Below are 19,559 nucleotides of genomic sequence, written 5' to 3' on the forward strand. Positions count from 1 at the left end.
TACATGTAATTTGAAAAGCAGAGGCAGGGCTTGACTAGGAAGATGGCCCCAAGTAAACTTACGACAGATGATAAACTGTCATAAAGTACAGCAAATCTTGTGTGTAACTGAGTGAATAGTAAGCAACAGCGATTGTAAATGCAAGTTTGCGAGAGATCAAGTCTTATGTCAGATTTACCTGAAGTTTTCTAAATCAAATCACTGTACAGGGTATATTTATCGACAATTAACAGTTTAATCAACTCCTGTTGTATTACATTCTTTCCCCGGGCACTTCTTCTTTAAAGCATTCTTTTCATTTCGTTTCAAGTCTCTTCCAATTCAATGATGTAACGATTGTTGTTAGGCTAGAACTCCATTTCGGAAAACTGGGGATGATTCTTTATAATACCAATAACTTCACAACAAGTTAATGGTTAAAGGGAAATTTTGGACCAGATTAATGTTAGTCTGATAAGAAATACAGTGTAGTAAAATTCTGTGAGTACAACAGTGAATTTTTGATCAGAATAGCACAAACAACTTAAGGAACTAATGAAATTAGGAAGTATCGCTAATTTTCATAAAACACCTCGACGTGAACAGTCATTTTGTGAATATGTAAACGAGTGAGTCGATGCAAAGCCTCAAAACTTGCCAAAGAGTTTGTACATAAACTCTTGGAATTTTTCGGTATTTATTTCAAAAGGAATTATGCCCCAGCCGTAGGTCGTAATTTAACCAAATGATCAGTATTTTGAAGGTTTCAGCCACAAAAAAACATCGTTTTTTATGCTCGTTTAACAGAAAATTTCAATTTTTTGGTATTCTTTTTTTTTTCTACACGATCTATGGAAAATTGTGAGGTATTGACAGCATCAGCTCATTCACGTCGATATTCATATCAACTGTGTGTTCGAGAATTCTTTTGCAAAAATTAACAAAACTTCACATAACTATTCAAAACTTTCCTAATTATCCGATTTTGATGAAATTTGTACTGCTGTGGTTATCCAATTTCACTCTTTATTTCCAGACTAATTTCTGACTGCTCCATAATTCCCCTTCAAGCAGTTGTAAGATACAAAGTGTACAAATTATGATTCTTCAAGGAAATCTCGTTGCCAAACTTCCAGAACTTTCCCGGATGTGGGCCCCGGATGTTGACAATCGAAGTGTTGCATACCTGCAGAAAACGATATCGAAAAAGGATTTCTGTAATCGTTGTCAAAGAAATTTAAACAGGGAAGCATGTTCTTGCCGTTTTCAAGAGAATTTTCTCTTGAAACCCAACGTTCTATTATTACGGAAGCCCTCAAAGACTACAATTAATACTGCTAGGGGTTTACACCACTACTACTACCAATACAGTAATGCAAATAAACAATGTTTATACAGTGTACAGCACATAAAACATATTACGATGTCCCTATATGCACTCAAGAAAAGAAAGACTATAAAAGAATATAGAATATATACAACAGTACCGAATTTCATGTTTTCTTAACTGGTAAATGGTAACAAGTGAATTATTGAAAATGCAGTAACATGCCACTTAGTTACTCACAGGGCAGAAATACTGTAAATCATACTCCATGTTAATGATTATACTCACCTCAATCAGTAGACAATCTTTCTCTTCATGAGGACAGTGAGACAGGTGATGATGGAGAGGATGAAAATGACAATGAGAAGAACGTACGTGGTCGACGATTTCTGAAGGAACCCTTGAAAAGGGCTAGCTATGGGACCCTCTGTCAATAAAGCACCAATGGACAACAATATAGGGTTAGATCCATCCTGGTTTACTTTCCCTTCATTCCCTCCGTATAGGGTGTGTTTCAAAGTTTGGCAAGAGAGCAAGTAAAACATATTCTTTGCCGACAGATAGCATATTTGTCGATTTACGTCTTTTCCGTTCCTTTCTGTTACTTTTTTTCAGATTACTTGGATCCATCCACAAAGAAAAACGACAACAAAACTTATCAACCAAGGTTCTGCCAACGACATCATCTACTGCTAGATTACTTACTTGATTGTCAAAGGACATTGGGATGTACTTCCCCTAAACTGAGCATAATTTGAGCATGTCTTTGTAATCGTATTTGTAATTTCTTTAACCTACCAGGAGGTTCTTTTGTCCGACAATGTTTCATCCATGACAACGTATTTCCAACTCCGTTGGTGGCAGAACACGTGACATTGATGCATTCATCGGGGAGTGGAGACAGAATCGCTGAGGCACAGCTAGAGGAGGACAAGGTGTCGTTATCAGCTCTAATGGTGTATGTGTGGAGATGTGGGTAAGGCTGGTCAGAGAGGTCAACATGACAAGTGATGATTAGAGTTACCAGGTTTCCTTCACCTCTGATTTCTGTCGTCTCGATCCTAAGGATGTTGCCAATAGGTTGTTCGGGACCGGGTTCTACAATGAAAACGAATAATGACAAAATACGAGTCTACAATAGGAATAGCCTGAAGGTTCCTTTCATTAAACCAACAACGATACTAAAAGTGATATGAAACGTGAGCATCTCACTGGAGGAGACTTCGCCCCATCTACAGCGACTGATCAGTTTCCACGACTCGAGCGAATCTAAAGACCATGCCACGCGGTCATTACAAGAAGGCGACTTCAGGAATCATCCGAGACGTCTCTAAACAAGATGACAACTTATTTGCCTGGGAGTTACGGAGACATCTCTGCGACGTCTTCGAGACGTGTTTTCAGCGCAGAGACGTCTTTGCGACGTCTCCGGTGGGTGGGTCTCAGAAAAGCAGCGACTTGGCGCGACTAAGGAGACGTGGCGGAGATCTAGATGTCTCCGAGACGAGCTGGAGACTGGAAAAAGTCTCTGACAAAATCAAACCTGTTTTATTCCCTCGCGACTCCCCGGAGACCAGGCTACTCTCCCGGAGACTTGGTGGAGACATTGCGGAGACCTCTTCACGACCAGCGAGACTCGCCACCTATCATAGCTTCCAAGTAAATGAGATACGCACTTTTATCTGCTGTTCTGATTTTGATTGGGCATTTCGTGATCTCGCACCACATGGTCGTTTGGACCGCAGTGATTAACCCGTCAATGGTGATTCCTTCTGCTTATCTATTGGACATGAACGTTGTAACCTCCCAGCTCGAAACCCACAAAAAGAAGGCCGTAATGAATGTCACTTTTCTACATAATGTGAAAGAGTAAGCTCTAAGCTTTAAGATGATATATAACTTGTTTTGATTGGACCATCCTAACCCACTCAAAAAGTGAGTGAAATAAGAGAGAGTTAGAAGGGAGAAAAGAGAGTTTAAAGATTATGGATTTTAAGGAGTGGTGCGCAGAACTATCACTGACGAAAAAATGGTCACAAACAACTGATATCTCATTCTTGATTCTGTTTTGAGCCGCCAAATTTTGACAGTAGGAAGGGAAAAGTGTACTCCCTCAGGTAAGACAAACTTTAAATATTTGCGTTGGTCAACCCATGACATACTTTGGTCTATTAGATACAGAGACATTTTGGGACATTTTGTGGGTTTTGAGCTGGGAGGTAATATTGTATTGTTACACTGTCGACGGCTTAACTTCACTTTAAACGCACGAGTAACATTTAAATTCTGAAGTTTGCAGAACAGCTGTTGAGCAAACGTGGTTAAGCATTACTTAATACCTTAAAACCTTTGCAGAATCAGTGAAAGCTATACACTGTAGTTGCTTTCATTTTGGGGAGACACTCCTAAGCGAAGAAAGAAAACATAAACCTTCCCTATTGCCGTTTTATGAGCTTTGTAGTTATATTGGGGTCATCACACGAACTAGACATGCACCCATGAGTGATACGGCCCACGAGCGAGACAACGAGAAATGGTCCATGAGTCATACACCAAGAATCGTACAGTCCACGAGTCATATTCAGCCTACGAGTTATACAGCTCACGAGTCAAACAACCAAACTACACACAGAGTGAACAAGACCCACGAGCCCGACATCAGCAAAATAATAGGCCCACGAGCCATATGCAATCCATATACACACCGAGCAATTTTTGCCTAGTGTCTAGCTCGTGGACCTGTGAATAATACCTAGTGTCTACCTCGTGGACTGTACAACTGTACTTGTGGGCAGTATGACTCGTGGGTGTTTACCTCGTGACTTGTACCCGTAATATTTACCTGGCTGTGGGGGACAGTAGGTCTTGGTCGCTTCAGTCTCTCCGTATTCATTTATACCAGTACACACGACATCAATGCATGTGTTGGGTTGAGGGTCAATCGTCACCGTAGGAGAAGCTGAATCGGAAATGACGCTATCGTCGACTGCAATGAGGTACGTGTTGATTAGCGGAAGGGGTTCGTCTTCTGGATCCACGTGGCAAGTAATGTTAAGGCTTGGTTCGTTATCATCATCCTCTAGAGTCTCAAACTCTACGCTGATGATTCCTTCTGCTGGCTTATCTGTTGGATATTATGATTATTGTCATGCATTGATCAATGTCCAGAGCGGTAGCCGGTCACCAATGGGAAAATAAAGTTAGAGGTAAATAAGTTGAAATGTATTCGCTTTACATGAAAAAAAAAAAGGGTCAGTCATGGTTCTAAAAAGATGCTCAAAATTTGTAAGAGACTTACCTTGACTTCCAGACATTCAGTAAGTATGTTTTAATGAAACAAAGATTAGCCTTTTACCAAGGTTGTCCGTGGCATTTCAGGTGGCTTTGATTGTTGCTTTGGTAGTGCATGGGACCACATGGTGGATAGAATGGTACAGTGTATGAACAATGAGCATGGTGCTATTACAATACGTTTTCAGCTTTAATTTTCCTGCTGAGTAGCATCGAGGAGAGCGCAAATGAAAACGTATACACTTCAGAGTTTGTTCGAGTAAGAGGACTGATAAGAACTATTATAGTGCGTAATAAAATTTTCCATAATAATAATGCTGCATCGCTTACATAGGCCTAGCTCACAACTTCAGTCCATAGTGTATGGTGACTAGTTATACCTTGAGGACAGTGTGTGAGCGTGGCTGAGGTCGTTCCGATCCCGTTTGTCGCGGAGCACGTAAGTTCGATACAGGCGTTGGGGCGTGGTGAGAGGATAACTGAGGCGCAGCTTGATGACGATAGAGTTGTATTCTCAGTCCAGATGGTGTAGGTGTGGAGGTACGGGGACGGCTGATCAGTGAAGTTCACGTGACAGAAGATGACGAGATTAACCAGGTTATCCTCGCCTTTAATCTCTACAGCATCGATGGATAAGATGTTCTCTCCTGGGGGTGTACCGGGACTTGGTGTGATACATGGAGTGATGGAGCGGGATGGGGACTGGGTTACACCACCTGTTGAATTATTTTCAGTGTAATAGCACATTATCCGTTTCATACTTAACCCGTTCCATCCTGAATTCTAAAATCCCCATAGACTTAATACACAGGCCACCAGGTTCCCGTACAGAGCAGGTTAACAGGTTAACCCAAAAGCCTATTTCAAGATCATATAAAAGCACAGTTCAAACCTGAAAAAGTACAACGTAATATTGGTATGGGAGTCTGTGACTGTAAATACAGCTATAGAAGTGTTAGTATGTTAGATATGTTTAACATAATGCAATCATTTCATGAATATGCGGTTTATGGCAAACAATGTTGAGGAGTCAAGTAACCATTAAGTAATTATGTGAGACATGGTGAACTTAGTTACAGTGCGTGACATTTGAAGTCTGCCAATTTCCACGTAATTAATAACGCTTATAATCATTGTAATGTTTTATTAATTTTTTTTTATAATGCTTTAGTTACTTAGGTTTTAAGTATAGATATATTGAAATTTTTACTAAAGTTTATGATATAAGTTTAAGGTTTTATTGAATTGTTTATTTTTGTTTGTAATGTTCTGTATTTCTTTGAGCCATCAAAGAAATGCAGGTTCATGATTTAAATAAACAGTTAATTTCAAGCCTCATAACCACTTCAATGGGAGATTTGTTACATCATAAAGCTGACACACTTCGATGTCTTTGTATTTCTACCGTGAAATTGAATGTAGGCCTACATTTTTACCACACACAATTATTTCCATTTGTTTCGAAAAAAAAAGGGGGGGGGGGGTATTCATTCACATAAGTTTTGTGTAGTGTATTTGAATCCTCGAATACATACATGAAATTACGTAATGTATGTCTATATAAAGTATATACTGCCATTGGAATATGTGTACTGATGTCAAATTTGATAAATTCACCTGTAACCTCCAGAGTGGCAGAACGCACAACACCGTACACATGACATTGAAGTATATCTCCGTTGTTTGCTGTCGTTGGGGTAAATGTCAGCTCACTTGTCATGTCATAGTAAGTCAAGCGATCAACTCCATAACCCAGGCCTACATTCAAGTCTGCGTCCCTGAAAATTGCGGCCGCAGCATCTGGATCTCCTATTAAAAAAAAAAAAAAAAAAAAAAAAAAAAAAAAAAAAAATTATAAAAGCTCAGAAAACACACACATAATTATCTTAGCACATCAGTACACCAGTACAATGTCTACATTTAAAGGAATATGAGGTATTGGTTGAGACGAGGATTCAGCTTTTTACTTTTTGCGAGATACTTGGAAGCCACTTTATGAAATGTTAAAAGCAGACAATTCTAAGAAAAATTCATAGTTTATTTTACAATTCTAAAAAGGATTCACATTTTATTTCAAGAAAGTCTGTTTTGAAATAGCTGAGATGGATGTCCACAAATATAGCTAAACAAGCGATCATAATAATAACAAAAGGTGGATCCCACTTTTCTTAAGCTCGCTTTGCTTTGGATATCTCAACCATTTCAAAACCAATTTTCATCAAATAACCTTTGAATTCCTCTTAGAATTATATACTTTTCCCTATTACATAAGAATATATAAGAGTCAATAACGCTTAGAATATAAGAAGATATCCCTATTTTTTCTCAATAAATCATAACTGTAGACGGTTTTATTCTTTAAAATATATATATATATTATAACTATTATTTACATTTTGTATATTTAACAATTACTTAACATGGATTATACTGATGAAATTTTTACATTGGTTGTTTCTATCCCTAACTCACATTTTAGAACTATTTTGAACCATTAAAGGGTTTTTTGTTTCATCTGCATAATGGTAAATAATGCCTTTAAACAGTGTCATGGTTGGGATGATAATGGTTGATGAGACTAGTGTGTACAAAAAGTGTCACCATGCAAAAAAATAACGAAAAAAAAAAACTACTGATAAAAACAAAAACCACCAAAGACGATGTGATACATGGAATCAACTCACGTTCTCCAGCACATCGTACGCCTACGTCATTGCTGTGCCCACAACTTGAGCCATGGGAGCATCCCCATGGGAATCGATCGCACTCTAACATGGAATTTTTGTCTGCCGTGGGACAATAAAGTCCCTCGTCTAACCAAATAGGGCCCGATCCTGGTCCGAAGTGGGCATCGGTATGGACCGAGGCAGCCCCCGAGTACCCAAGCTGTCTACACACAGCATGAGCTGCGTTCATATTCCAGTTATTATCACACGCGGTGCCCCAGACCCCGTCACAGAATATCTCGACTCGCCCTTCATGTTCGTCAGCCCCATCAGCAAGTCTCACTGAAACATGTGGAAAAAGAAAGAAAAATGGAGTGGTGTTACTTATTTCTTGAATTGTGAAAACAGAGCAGAATTTCAGGTTCTTTAGTGCAATTGAAAGTGAGTTATCATTAATAATGCACAGCTGGGACGGATAAAATATATGACTCAATCTATGCCTTCTCGGGTCAAAACTTGAAATCTACAAAATTGTGAAGCTAAAATACATATTCTGAATTACATAGAATGTAGATCAAAAAAAAAAAAAAAACCTCATTTGACTTTTACATGACCCATATTCGTATTAACAAGTCTAGTGAAGTGTTACAAATGAAATTTAAATGAAACTGTAAATCGATATTGATAAACACTGGTTTACACACAAAAGAGTAGATGGTAGCAAGTCAAAATACAAGTTTACTTTCTCTAGATTAATTACATCATAATGGATGATTCTTTCACTGAAACACGTTGCAATAAGACTATAGGATGATTTAAAACAAAACAATGCATAGCACTTCTCGTGTGAGTACTGCTTTGCACTAAATGGCCCCCTTGGTTGGGAGAAATCAGATTTCTATTACCTCTAACATGTCACTAGAACTCAAAGATTTTTAGGAGTGGCTTGCGCTTGTTGAACGATAAGAACAAACTCGGGTTTTGTTTTTTTCTTTTCTTCGTTTACCAAAACATGGTCATAACTTAGTAGTCTTCTAAGCTTACCTCATATACTTTGTAACATGAGTTGATGGAAAAGGTGTACTATCAATAGACATGCAAATACACGATCAGAACTTCCACGGACAAAGATCAGTCATCTACCCATTCACTTGTGTGCTAGTTCTGGTTATCCGAAACGAATCCAGATCTTTCGCTGATACTCACCGATTCTACCATCGCAGGGTCGCGAGCAGTGACTTCCTTGGAATCTATACGTGTAGTACTAAGTTTGCCGGTGGGCAACTGTGGCCATCTGCAAAGTTATTGTCTGTACTTCGCTGTTCATTTATCCTTTTCTGTTCAAATATTTTGGCAATGAGAGCATATATTAGCCCATCAAGTTTCAGCTTTCTCTTCTAGACAATGTCATACGTCACAATAATACTTTCACATTCATTTTGTACCTCTTCTTTATATCATATGAGGGATAATTGTAGACAGGAACAAATTGAGGGGATATTTTCACTTCCGTCGTTAATATTTAAAAACAGACAAAATGGCAATTTCAAATGAAAATGAAAGTCAGAGGTAAACAATTTTGCAATTCGTTAGACTCTCAAAGGTCTATGCTATTGAGGAAATATGTCGAAAACGTAGCGATCTATTTCATTCTTCACTTTATTGCCATTTAAATGGAAAAAAGTCCATCTTTATAACTGAAATGATTTTAGGTGTGTGTTCAATTCGTCCTGCAAATTCACATTGATATGATTAAAAGGCGTCTGGTATATGGCCTTCATTCAGAAAGTAGACAAAAATATCTGGCTACGCTTGTCAGTTCCATACAATGAGCAGGGCTGGGATTTTGAATTGAGACATGACTTACACGCAGGCCTATGGGGTCTTAGGGCAGGAAAAACCTCCACGTTTTGAACATATTTATTCTATTTTACAATTCCCATCGGTCATAAACAAACTTGAGAAGTGATAATTACAAAATAGATGTTATCATCTTTCTGTCATACCTTTTTAAAACCCGAAAGTCTAAAATGTAAAGATTTTCCGGCGTCGCTAGAAAGCTAGAGAGTACGCTGATACGGTAGCGTTATCTTCCTTTGGCTGCGTGTAGGATACGTGGCGATTTTTGTCCTCGGTTGACATGATTTTTATGACAGAGTGTATGTGTTTTTATTAGGTCAAACACGTCGGTATTTCAGCTTACACCATTATAAGATAGAATAGTAGTTTTCAATTGTTTGCTTTTACAAACAGAAGGAAATATCATGTAAAAAACGGATAAAAAGCTCTCTAATATTATTGAAGATAAAAAATTCAGAGGTACTGCGTGAAACTTGACCACATTAAAGACACATAATGTGAGATATCTTATTGTTTTCAGCTTCTCGCAAAGTGTTTTCATGTCAGCAACTCTTGATAGAGAAATTCTTATGAAATAGATCATGGTTATTGTACTTCCTGAGTGGCTGATGTCTACTTTGCTTAACTACACGAACGAAAACACACCAGGTATTTGTGTGTAATTTACGGACAGCATCTGGTAGTGTTAGACACATGACGAAAAACTTGGAGTTCTAAATGGTGATCAAGTCCAGTTTATTTCTTACACAAACATCCTGTCTAGATGGTTGTCGTCTTCCTGGTCTCTTAATGTCTCCTTTATCTGAGATGATGATTGCGAGGCGATTATGATCAAAACAAAAAATTCTTCATTCCATCCTAGGTACCGTAGGTAGGCCGATGTTCCTGAAAGCTGTTCAGTCTTCTAACTCCCGACTAAAATCTTGGTCGCATGTCATGTAAAATCTGAAGATTTCACAGCAATTTTAAGTGATATCAAACACAAAACTCTGTGATATTTGTCTTACACATGTCCCGCACTCTCTGCCGCACTCTGGGGTGAATTGCGTGTTGGTTGCATGAATAGGAGACTCATTATATCACCTTCTACTGGCACGAGGTAAAAGTTCATTTCCGTTTACTTTTGTTCCTCTGTCACAAAATGATCGAATTAACGAAGGGAAAGTTATTTTGAACATGTTTGGTATGTAGCACACCAATAACAATGCCTCTTATGGGAGGCTCTGAACACTGTACCTGGCAACATCCTCCCAGATGTACTAATCTCGTGTTCTGAAGATGAGATTGGAAAAACGAGGGCATATCTCGCGTTGGCACAAAACATCCTTTTACTGTGTCAGACGCGTCTTCTGCGAGTGATTATCCAGTGCAATGGTGGACACATAGAGACTACATAGAGTGGGAGGAAGAAAAACCAGTCCTTAGTGTACCGAAAAGAATTACATTTGTAGTGCTTCAAGGTTTTCATGTCGGGTGAACATTCTGATTTATGTAAGTTTGGTTGAATTTGAAAACTAAACGAAAAAATGTAGTCGACTCCATACATATTTTTAAATTTACATCGTCCTCTCTATACTGCATAGAGATTACGCTGATGGAACGCCAAATTTCTGCCTTCGAAGCCTTTCCTCAAATCGAGGTAGAGAGCTCTGGATTTTCTTATTTTCTGGTTTAACGACGTGAGCCTTTGTTCAGATTTTTAAAGCATCATCGGCTCAGGGATATCCCGGACAGATTTCATGCATTTTTCGAATAGCATTGCTCTTGCGCGGTGCCGTTAACTGGAGTTGAAAAAGTGTGGCGATGTATCTGGGTGAGAGTTCACTTCCGTCATACTAATCTATGTATCGTAAAGAACCAATGTTTGGAATCGGAAAAGGAGCGGATATTCCATAATCATGAATCATCACCTTCGGTTCGGGTATCCCAGATATTTTCTGTGGATGAGATTGAGGGATGAAGTTTCCCGGGAAGTTTGTCGTGTATTGGATGCATTTATTTGGGTTTTCTCTGTTTTTTGTTTTTTGTTTTACTTCACAATGCCCTACATCCCCTTTACTTTTTAATCTTTAAATGTATTTTTTTTTTACAAGAAAAAATATCAACTTCAGAACTTTAAAGATCGTAGCACCTCAACACATACACACACACATATAAAACATTAGAAAATGGCAAGTATGGTGGTAAACGAAGGTAAATTCTAACTCTTTTTCGGGAATGTAAATTGTTTCGCTTCATATATCTGAGTGCTTTACATTTCTTTTCTTTATCGGGTTGTCCGTCGGTCCTTTCGTCAGTCCGTCCAGCAGTAATCAATTTTGTGGACAGCGTAACTTAAAAACCATTTGAGGCATCCTAATGAAACTTGGAATGCGTACATGTATGTATGCGTGAATGCATGAACGAAATTGTGCTTATCAACTCTTCGGTGCATATGCTCAAGCTCAAAGGTCAAGATCAAGGTCAAATTTTTAGAATTTTACTGTTTCCACATATCTATGCAATGCCTAAAGTTTCTTTCTTGAAAGTTAGTCAATAGGCCCTCATGTTTTACCAGATCAAGATTCTCTAGGAAAGGTTTGGACCATGGGTCAAATGGTCAAATGTCAAAAGTGTCAAATGAATATGCTAAAATTTCACTTTTTGTCCATACCTCGGAAATGGCTCGAGGTATACTTAATTGAATTTTGAACGTATTCATATATACTGCCCGACAATAGTTCTCTTGTGAATTTTAGGGTCATGGGTCAGGGTCAAAGGTCAGGAAACAGTACTAAAATTTTTTCATTTAATGCTGCAATTGCCATTTTTTCTTCATACCTTGGAGATTACTCAATGCATAAACTTAATCAAACTAAAAAAAAAAATATGCATGCATTTCTGCACAATCATTCTGTGGGGAAAGGATTTGGCTTTGGGGTCAAAGTCAAGTGAAAATGTTGGAATTTTAAGCTTTTCCATATTTTGAAAATATAGCTCAAAGTGCTGTCACGAAGAAGAAAATTACCAGTTATCATTTCAAGAATTGTGAAACATGGGGTCAAAGGTCAAGAATCAAGGGTCAAGTGAAAATGCTCTAATCCCCAAATACTCGCTTTCTTAAATAATTTAGTCATCCATCCAAATGAAAACTGGTTCAAGGAAAGTAAGCACTCAACACAATAAGTGAGACAAACATAGGAAGTCACACACTGGTTTTCATGAATTAACACGTCACAACTAAATTATGTTGTTGTTTTTCACCTGTTAAGTTATGTTGGATTAAACTTTTCATGACTTGTTGTGGTTGTGTGCATGTGAGTTTGTATGTGTGTGTATGCTTGTTTATAATGTAGACAGGAGGTGCATTCTTATTTTCATTGAAAGTCGTTGACGGAGTGGAAGGAATGCACAGGCACTGAAATGTGAAAAACTAAAAGATGACGTTAAGCGAAAACAAAAACAACAACAACAACAACAACAACAAACCCAGCACATATTATGGGCAGAGAGATAAAAGAAACGAAAGAATGCAGAATTTTTCACTTTAACTTGATGATTGGAGAAAAGCCGTATTTTGACTGATACCAGGAAGAAAAAAAGTTAGAATCTGATAAATAGCTTCTTCCAAGGAATCAACAATGATTCAGGTTATTCGTGTCATTTATTTGTCCTCGTGTGCACATTGCGTTCATCCAATGAGAGAAAAAGAGCGCATTCTGTCTTATGTCATTTAGCTTGAATGTCCTTGAGAAGGAATTCCCACTCGTCATCTGCCGTCACAGGTTTGAAGGACGATGCGACATTTTGGGCGAGTTGCCAGGAAGTGGAAGGCGCGAAGACTGGCAGAAAATTATACCAAAATCCACTCAGTTTTTCAAGAATATCATGAAAATGCCGAAAAATATTTCAGCAATTTTATGAATCTAAGATTACGCTTCCTAAAATCAATGTATCTTAACACTTTCTGGTATCCAAAATCTATATCTAAATTTTCTTCAGGCGCTCTATATCATGATAATAGGTAATCATACTATCCACAGTACTGGTTGTTTGTACGCCATCGGTAATCTGTACGCCATTTAAATACCAGATCACGCGTTCTGAGCCAAAGATTTTATCGGCTGTACATTCGGCTGTAACTTCCTGGTTTGGTGTCAGCGGGCTTGGTACATTGAGAGTCACGCTGGTTCCACCTGAAAAGGAAGCAGAATAATGTGGCTTGATGGAAGTAGAACAGTGTTCACCTAGTTTAGAATTTTCCATTTCTCATGAACTTGATGTGAATATTATGGTTGTGAAAAAAAAGCAACAAACAAACAAACAAACAAACAAACAAACAAACAAACAAGCAAGCAAACAAAACACACTTTTCCAGATATACGCGACAAGCATTCTCTCGTTTCTTGCTTATTTCTCAGATACGTTTTATCGTTATCTTTTTTTCTTGTGGTTTTTCTCTCTTTCTAAAGCTACCAAGGCATTTTGAAGAACCCCCTATAAGAAGGAAAATAAGAATAGATGACATCACTACTGATAAAAAAAAAATCCACTGTTACCTCATCTACGAAATGAACATATATATATATATATATATATATATATATATATATATATGCTGACATTTCCCAGCTGAGTTACACCTAAGTTTTTGAATAAATGTATGTGTATGCTATGTATCTAATGTATGCATACATTATGTACCATCTTACCAATACAACGGATGGTGATAGAAACTATCCAAAGTAGGACTAATACTCGTCTTCCAGTCATCATTCCTGGATGCCGTTGAATCCTGGAAATGGAAGATAAAAGGCAGAAAAGGGACAAAAATACAAATATTCAGAAACTTTGATAACTGCTTCAAGGGATACATCGAACTGACTCATAAACGATAATAAGGTAGTAAACACAAGTCTGTGAAAAAAAAAATAACTAAAAAACTAACGGAGTTAACAGAGATTTTTCACTTTTGTTGCAGTTGCTCAAGTGATCACCGATACACACTATCTATAGAGGAGGTACCAAAAGTCAAACTGCGTTTACAATAACTTTCAACCTGAGAAAAATGCCAAATTGACATATAAAATGAGATCGAAATGTTTACGCTGTGATAAGTCGTTAAAGCCTTGGTAAGCTTGATGGCCTGATGTCCGCTCTCTCCGTCGACCTTTTATTACAATGTGTGTGCAGACTATTCGACCATCGCACACTATTCCTTCATAAGATTGCTGCGCGTTGCTGCACTGTTATATAGTTCAAAATATTTGCCCAACGCGCACATTACACATGGGGTAATATATCAGATATAAGTATGTCAAAGATGAGCGACCTTTTCAGAATAAATGCAGATTTTATGGCCTTATGATACATCCAAATGTGAGGAACTATTTCATGTGTAGTCGAGCCATGATACCATGATAATCACCAAATGATATTGTAAGGCATGCCAGTTTGATACATGAACCTGTGTCTTCTGCGTGCTTGTAACAAAGACTAAACTGATGTCATGAATACATCCTGGTTTCAAAATTTCAACACGGCGTGTAGGATTTCTTTCAACACTGTCATTATGGTAGGTGACCATTAAAGAGTCACGCTGAGTGAAATTATCTACATACGTTTGGGCAGGCCTCGATCTTCTGATTGAAACCGACTATTAAATTTGGACTCTGATAGTAGTGTCACCATCTGAAAAGCGCCAAAAGTATCACTTCACCTGACTAATTTTCTCTGATATTTTGTAACACTGCCACGTAAAGTTAGTGTAGAAACACTTTATCGACATTAAAATCTATTTCGGCTATATACCTCCGAATTCAGCTAGTATTGATACCTAGCTGCATAAACTCACTCTTGTCACAATAGCATAAATTTTATTAACTACTACACTGTACGTAGTTTCGTTTAATGATAAATTTATCGTGTTTTGCAAGGAGACAGTTAAGTCTATTTATTAAGAGGTAGACATTTCCTACTATTTCTTTAATTCAAATACTCGTCTAGAATATGCAAAATAGAACACTTAGTCTTAAACCTTGTATGTCAATTCCTATCAGCCCACCACCAAAAAATCCTGCGTGTTTTGTGAACGGAACTGCAATATTGTAAGCAAAACCCAAAGAAAACGTAATTCTTACTCAGCTGAAAAATATAGGAACCAGATTAGGTAGCGAAAATTTAGGACCAGTTGCAATAATTTCATCGACAATGATTCTGAAGCGGAGGGTTGGTGTCGTTACCAATATAATAAAAATTGACATGATCATTTACAGACCCACGGGGAGTGTCGAGGATATTGCCATCTATACGCTGTATGAAATCTGCGTTTGTGATATGGAGAGCTACATAGTCAGAAGAACCTTGAAACATTTAACATCTGATATTCCCCTCGTAATTTCAATCGTGTCTCTGATTTTTCTCTAATTCAAATGTTGAATAATTTTTAAAAAGTAAATTACCATTAACGTGTAAGAGCTTTTTTTTTTCGCATATTTTCTGTTTATACCTGACTATATTTTTATATTTTTAAGAAAAATATAAAAAAAGGCAATACATATTTTGCTTCTGTTTTTCTTTTACCTCACAGGGACAGCAGCTAGCAAAACATCACTGTAATCGAATGTTTTTACAAATTGAAATTCAGTTTTAACAACTGAATTGCCTATGTTTTCATAGACTCTACATACACCGCATCCATACGAAATAAATCAGCTAAACTTCCTCCATGGGTTAGAGCATCAAGTCATGATCGGATATCACAGAGCACATACAGCCATAGATTTCCGTAATGTCATTATAATCATGATGCCATGTTGTTCTTTCCTATTACCTAACAAAACACAGGAAACGGGTCGTACTGACTTAGTCAGCAGACACGCTGTATGTAAGAGAACAAAGAACCATAATTTGACACCACATGAATGCCTCTTCTTCCCCCAAAGTTTCGAAATACATTTTACTCATCCCGTGAAATATCATTAACCTGCCATTGTTTTTACTTTAGCATGGGAAGGAGCGCATACGTTTTCCTCCATGTGCTCTGTAAGATATGATATCTGAATATGGAAGGCGAAAAGGCAAAACATTTCTAAAAACGCATAATCATGATATATATTATGGAAGATACAAACTGCACTTACATTGATTCTACAATACCTTTGGAGTTTTCTAGAAATATTGAAAATATTGAAAAGAAGTATTTTGTGCGTCCGAAAGTTATTATTTTTTTTTTTTTGTATGCGTGTCTCCTAAATGCGAAAAGGAAAATTAGCAACTTGCATTAATTCCATTGTATGTATAGTTAGATACTCGAATATTCAGATTTAAATACAACGTACTGTAGACGTGTATATAAGTCTATGACACACACACACACACTCACTCACAAACACACACACACACACACGCACACACACGCACACAATCACGTGAACATAACATTCCCCTTTGGGGGTTCTCAAAGTATGGCAAAATAACGTAATAGTTTATGTCTCCTAATGGCCCTCTTCTGTGTGTGTGTGCGTGTCTCCAGAATTCGCAAAATGTTCACTAATTTCATTTCTTGTATCTTACTATAGATATTCATCATACATATATTTCTATTGCACGCACACACACACATGCATACACACATATACGCCCGTACAAAAATTTACACACGTAGTTTACTTGTTAGCACCTTTGGGTTTTCTAGAAGTACGAAAGTTAAAACTAATATTTTGTGTGTCCCAAAGTTCTTTCTTGTTCTTTCTTTTTTTAGGAATGCCTGTCTCCTTAATGAGCCAAAAAAAAAAAAAAAAATTAAACGCTCATTAATTTCGTTAAATTTATCTTACCAGATTTAGACAATATAACTCTAAGACACACACGCACACACACACACACACACACACACAACCTGCTCTTACATGAACAGACACATCACTTTGAGGGTTTTCTCGATGTTTGACAGATATAGTACACACTGTAATATTTTGTGTCTCCCAAAGGTTTGTTTTTTTTTTCCCCTCCCTAACTGTAGGAATACATCAAGTACATAATCTTATAAACAATGTCATGTCAAAATACATCGCATGCATTTAGTAACCCCCTTTTTCAGTTTATTTCAGTTCAGATCACTTCGATTCAGTTTTATTTCTGTATTCCATTGTCTATGCCACATACATGCAAATACAACAAAACATAAACATGGTTTTAAATAGAAATTATATGAATTACAATCATAGCGACGTGACTAAATATTTAAAACAATGCCATACTGAAGGTACACTAACAGAGGGAACAATTCGAATAAAGTTTCGAGAAATAATTGCAAAAGTAGGGCATTGCATAAGCAAGGTTTGACTAGGAAGATGACATCAGACATAACTTACGGCATGAATTAAATTATTATATATTATGATACGATATATCTTGCCTGTCACTGAGTGAATAGCGAGCAACAGCAAAGTAAACGCAAGTTCGCAAGAAATCATACGTCTTACTTCAGATCAATCAGCTGCTTTCATTGTATTCCATGTCATTTCATTTGGTTTATTAAGCTTCCACATAAATCATACGGTGTTGTATTTGTATAACATACGTCCAGAGATCAATGGAAAGTACATATGTGTGTAAAATACATTACCTTACCAAAGCCTCACACTGATTATTGTAAAAGAATGTTTTCATATCGAGGAGCTTCTTACTTTAATGATTTACCACGTGACGCTAAATCTTTAACTTCATGCAATTTGTTTCTTAAAAATTGATCAATGTATATCAAAATGGCTTTAATTGATTATATATATGTATAATTATAAATAAGGTACCATGGATATATATATATATTTTTTTTGGGGGGGGGGGGGGTGAGTCATAATGGTGGGATAATTGGGGTTGCAATTTATTTGATTCAACTGGTAGGTTTTATCGATTTTCTTCATTATCAAGTAATTCATGTAACTATCATTTTGTGTATCACAAAATTGTTAATTTCTAGGACCCGTCTGGAAAACAGCTGTGTTATGACAAACATAGCTGAAGAGGGCTATCCTTCCGTTCATTTTATGTAATATTTTGTTCATGCAATGATTATATGTAATGTGACTTTTTAACGGAAAATAAATTCAAATCAAATCAAATCAGTATATGGAGACTTTAAATAATTTCATGACACAAAATTATTTCTAATCAGTCTAGAATATGTTAAATTCATATCGGATGATTAAGATTATGTGCATAGGGACCCACAGAGAAGCAGTTGTTTGTGGGGGTAGATCGCCACAAAAAAAAAAAAAGTTAAACACAATCAATTACAAACCACATGCATAAAATACTGCCAGCGCGCAAGTGCACCTGGAGAAGTATGCACCCACCCCCCCCCCCAAAAAAAAAAACAACAACAACAAACAAACAAAAAGGAAATACGAACAAGACCGTCATAGGGACAGCACTAAGTAGGAAATAATGTGGATACCTACAGCTGCAAGAGAAAAGAAAATATTTATGACAGAATAAAAGTTGGAAATGAGATCATATGAACCTATTCGTCAACAATGCCGAAGAGTCTAAACAAATATTAATTATTTCAAACCATCTGTTTATTGACGCTGTCACTACAGTAGTGCAAACAAATTCATTTATATTACGTTTTAATGAATAACATCCCGGTGGTCGTTGCATTTCAGTATTTAGGGAATTCTTTTATGTGTGTGTGTATGCTACATATCACTCTGTCTTGTTCAATTTTATGCATTTCTTTATTTTTTCTTAAATATAAACTTCGAAACTTCGGGCAATTCACAATTATATAATTTATTTATCGAAACTCCTAACTTAAATAAATACAAATCATCTACTCCAAGAATATTACTTTCTAAGAAAGGTTGGCCAGTATGCACACATGAATTACGTCCATAAATATATCTTAAAACTCTGGGATGATAAATAGCTTATCAATATCAATATTGGCTGAACTTCCCCATGCAAGTATACCGTAATATAGACATGGTAAAATTATGGTTGAATATAACAACTAAAGTATATTAATCGGAAAAAACTGCTTTAAGTTTTAACTAACACCTGTATTACTTAAGTTAGTTTATTCAAATAAAAAAGACTATTACAATTTAAATGGTCGTTAGTAAACAGTCCCCAAGATTTTGCTGATTGTACACAATTAATGGTTATTTGATTGAATACTACTTGACCAGAAATATAATATGAAGGATTAATGAATAAAATATGGGATTTGTATATTCAAAGATTTTTTTTTTTTTTTTTTTACTTTTCAACTGGTTCGGAATTTCCTATTAAAATACGAAATGTACAAATGATGATTCTTCAATCGGAGGAAATCTTGCCGCCATACGTCCAAACCTTTCCTTCATGTTAACCTTCGAAGTGTCGCACACCTGGAGAAAAAAAAAATGTAACAAAAAAACCTTGTCATCGTTGCCAAAGTAACTTTAAGA

General features: G+C 36.8%; 1 protein-coding gene across 1 annotated transcript; it reads right to left on the reverse strand.

Annotated features, from left to right (window-relative positions):
- Positions 1–1,599: 1,599 nt before the first annotated feature.
- On the reverse strand, positions 1,600–15,407 carry LOC140237832 (uncharacterized). Its single transcript, XM_072317761.1, has 9 exons — positions 15,384–15,407; positions 13,861–13,897; positions 13,233–13,298; positions 7,282–7,605; positions 6,215–6,406; positions 4,978–5,313; positions 4,149–4,430; positions 2,105–2,404; positions 1,600–1,733 (listed from the first exon to the last, which is right to left on the reverse strand). Exons 1-9 carry the CDS (start codon positions 15,405–15,407, stop codon positions 1,600–1,602), a joined length of 1,695 nt encoding a protein of 564 aa, XP_072173862.1.
- Positions 15,408–19,559: the final 4,152 nt, after the last annotated feature.

The sequence above is a fragment of the Diadema setosum genome, chromosome 14, assembly GCF_964275005.1.
Source record: "Diadema setosum chromosome 14, eeDiaSeto1, whole genome shotgun sequence".
Taxonomy (NCBI): domain Eukaryota; kingdom Metazoa; phylum Echinodermata; class Echinoidea; order Diadematoida; family Diadematidae; genus Diadema; species Diadema setosum.

What these genes read in the sequence shown, in the direction of transcription:
- LOC140237832 (XM_072317761.1), bottom strand. Translation starts at nt 15,407, where the DNA reads ATGGCAATATCCTCGACACTCCCC. An exon ending in CCAGGAAGTTACAGCCGAAT is followed by an intron (nt 7,606 to 13,232) that starts GTACAGCCGATA and finishes CACATGTTTCAG; the next exon opens with TGAGACTTGCTGATGGGGCT. An exon ending in GCTCACACACTGTCCTCAAG is followed by an intron (nt 4,431 to 4,977) that starts GTATAACTAGTC and finishes AATATCCAACAG; the next exon opens with ATAAGCCAGCAGAAGGAATC.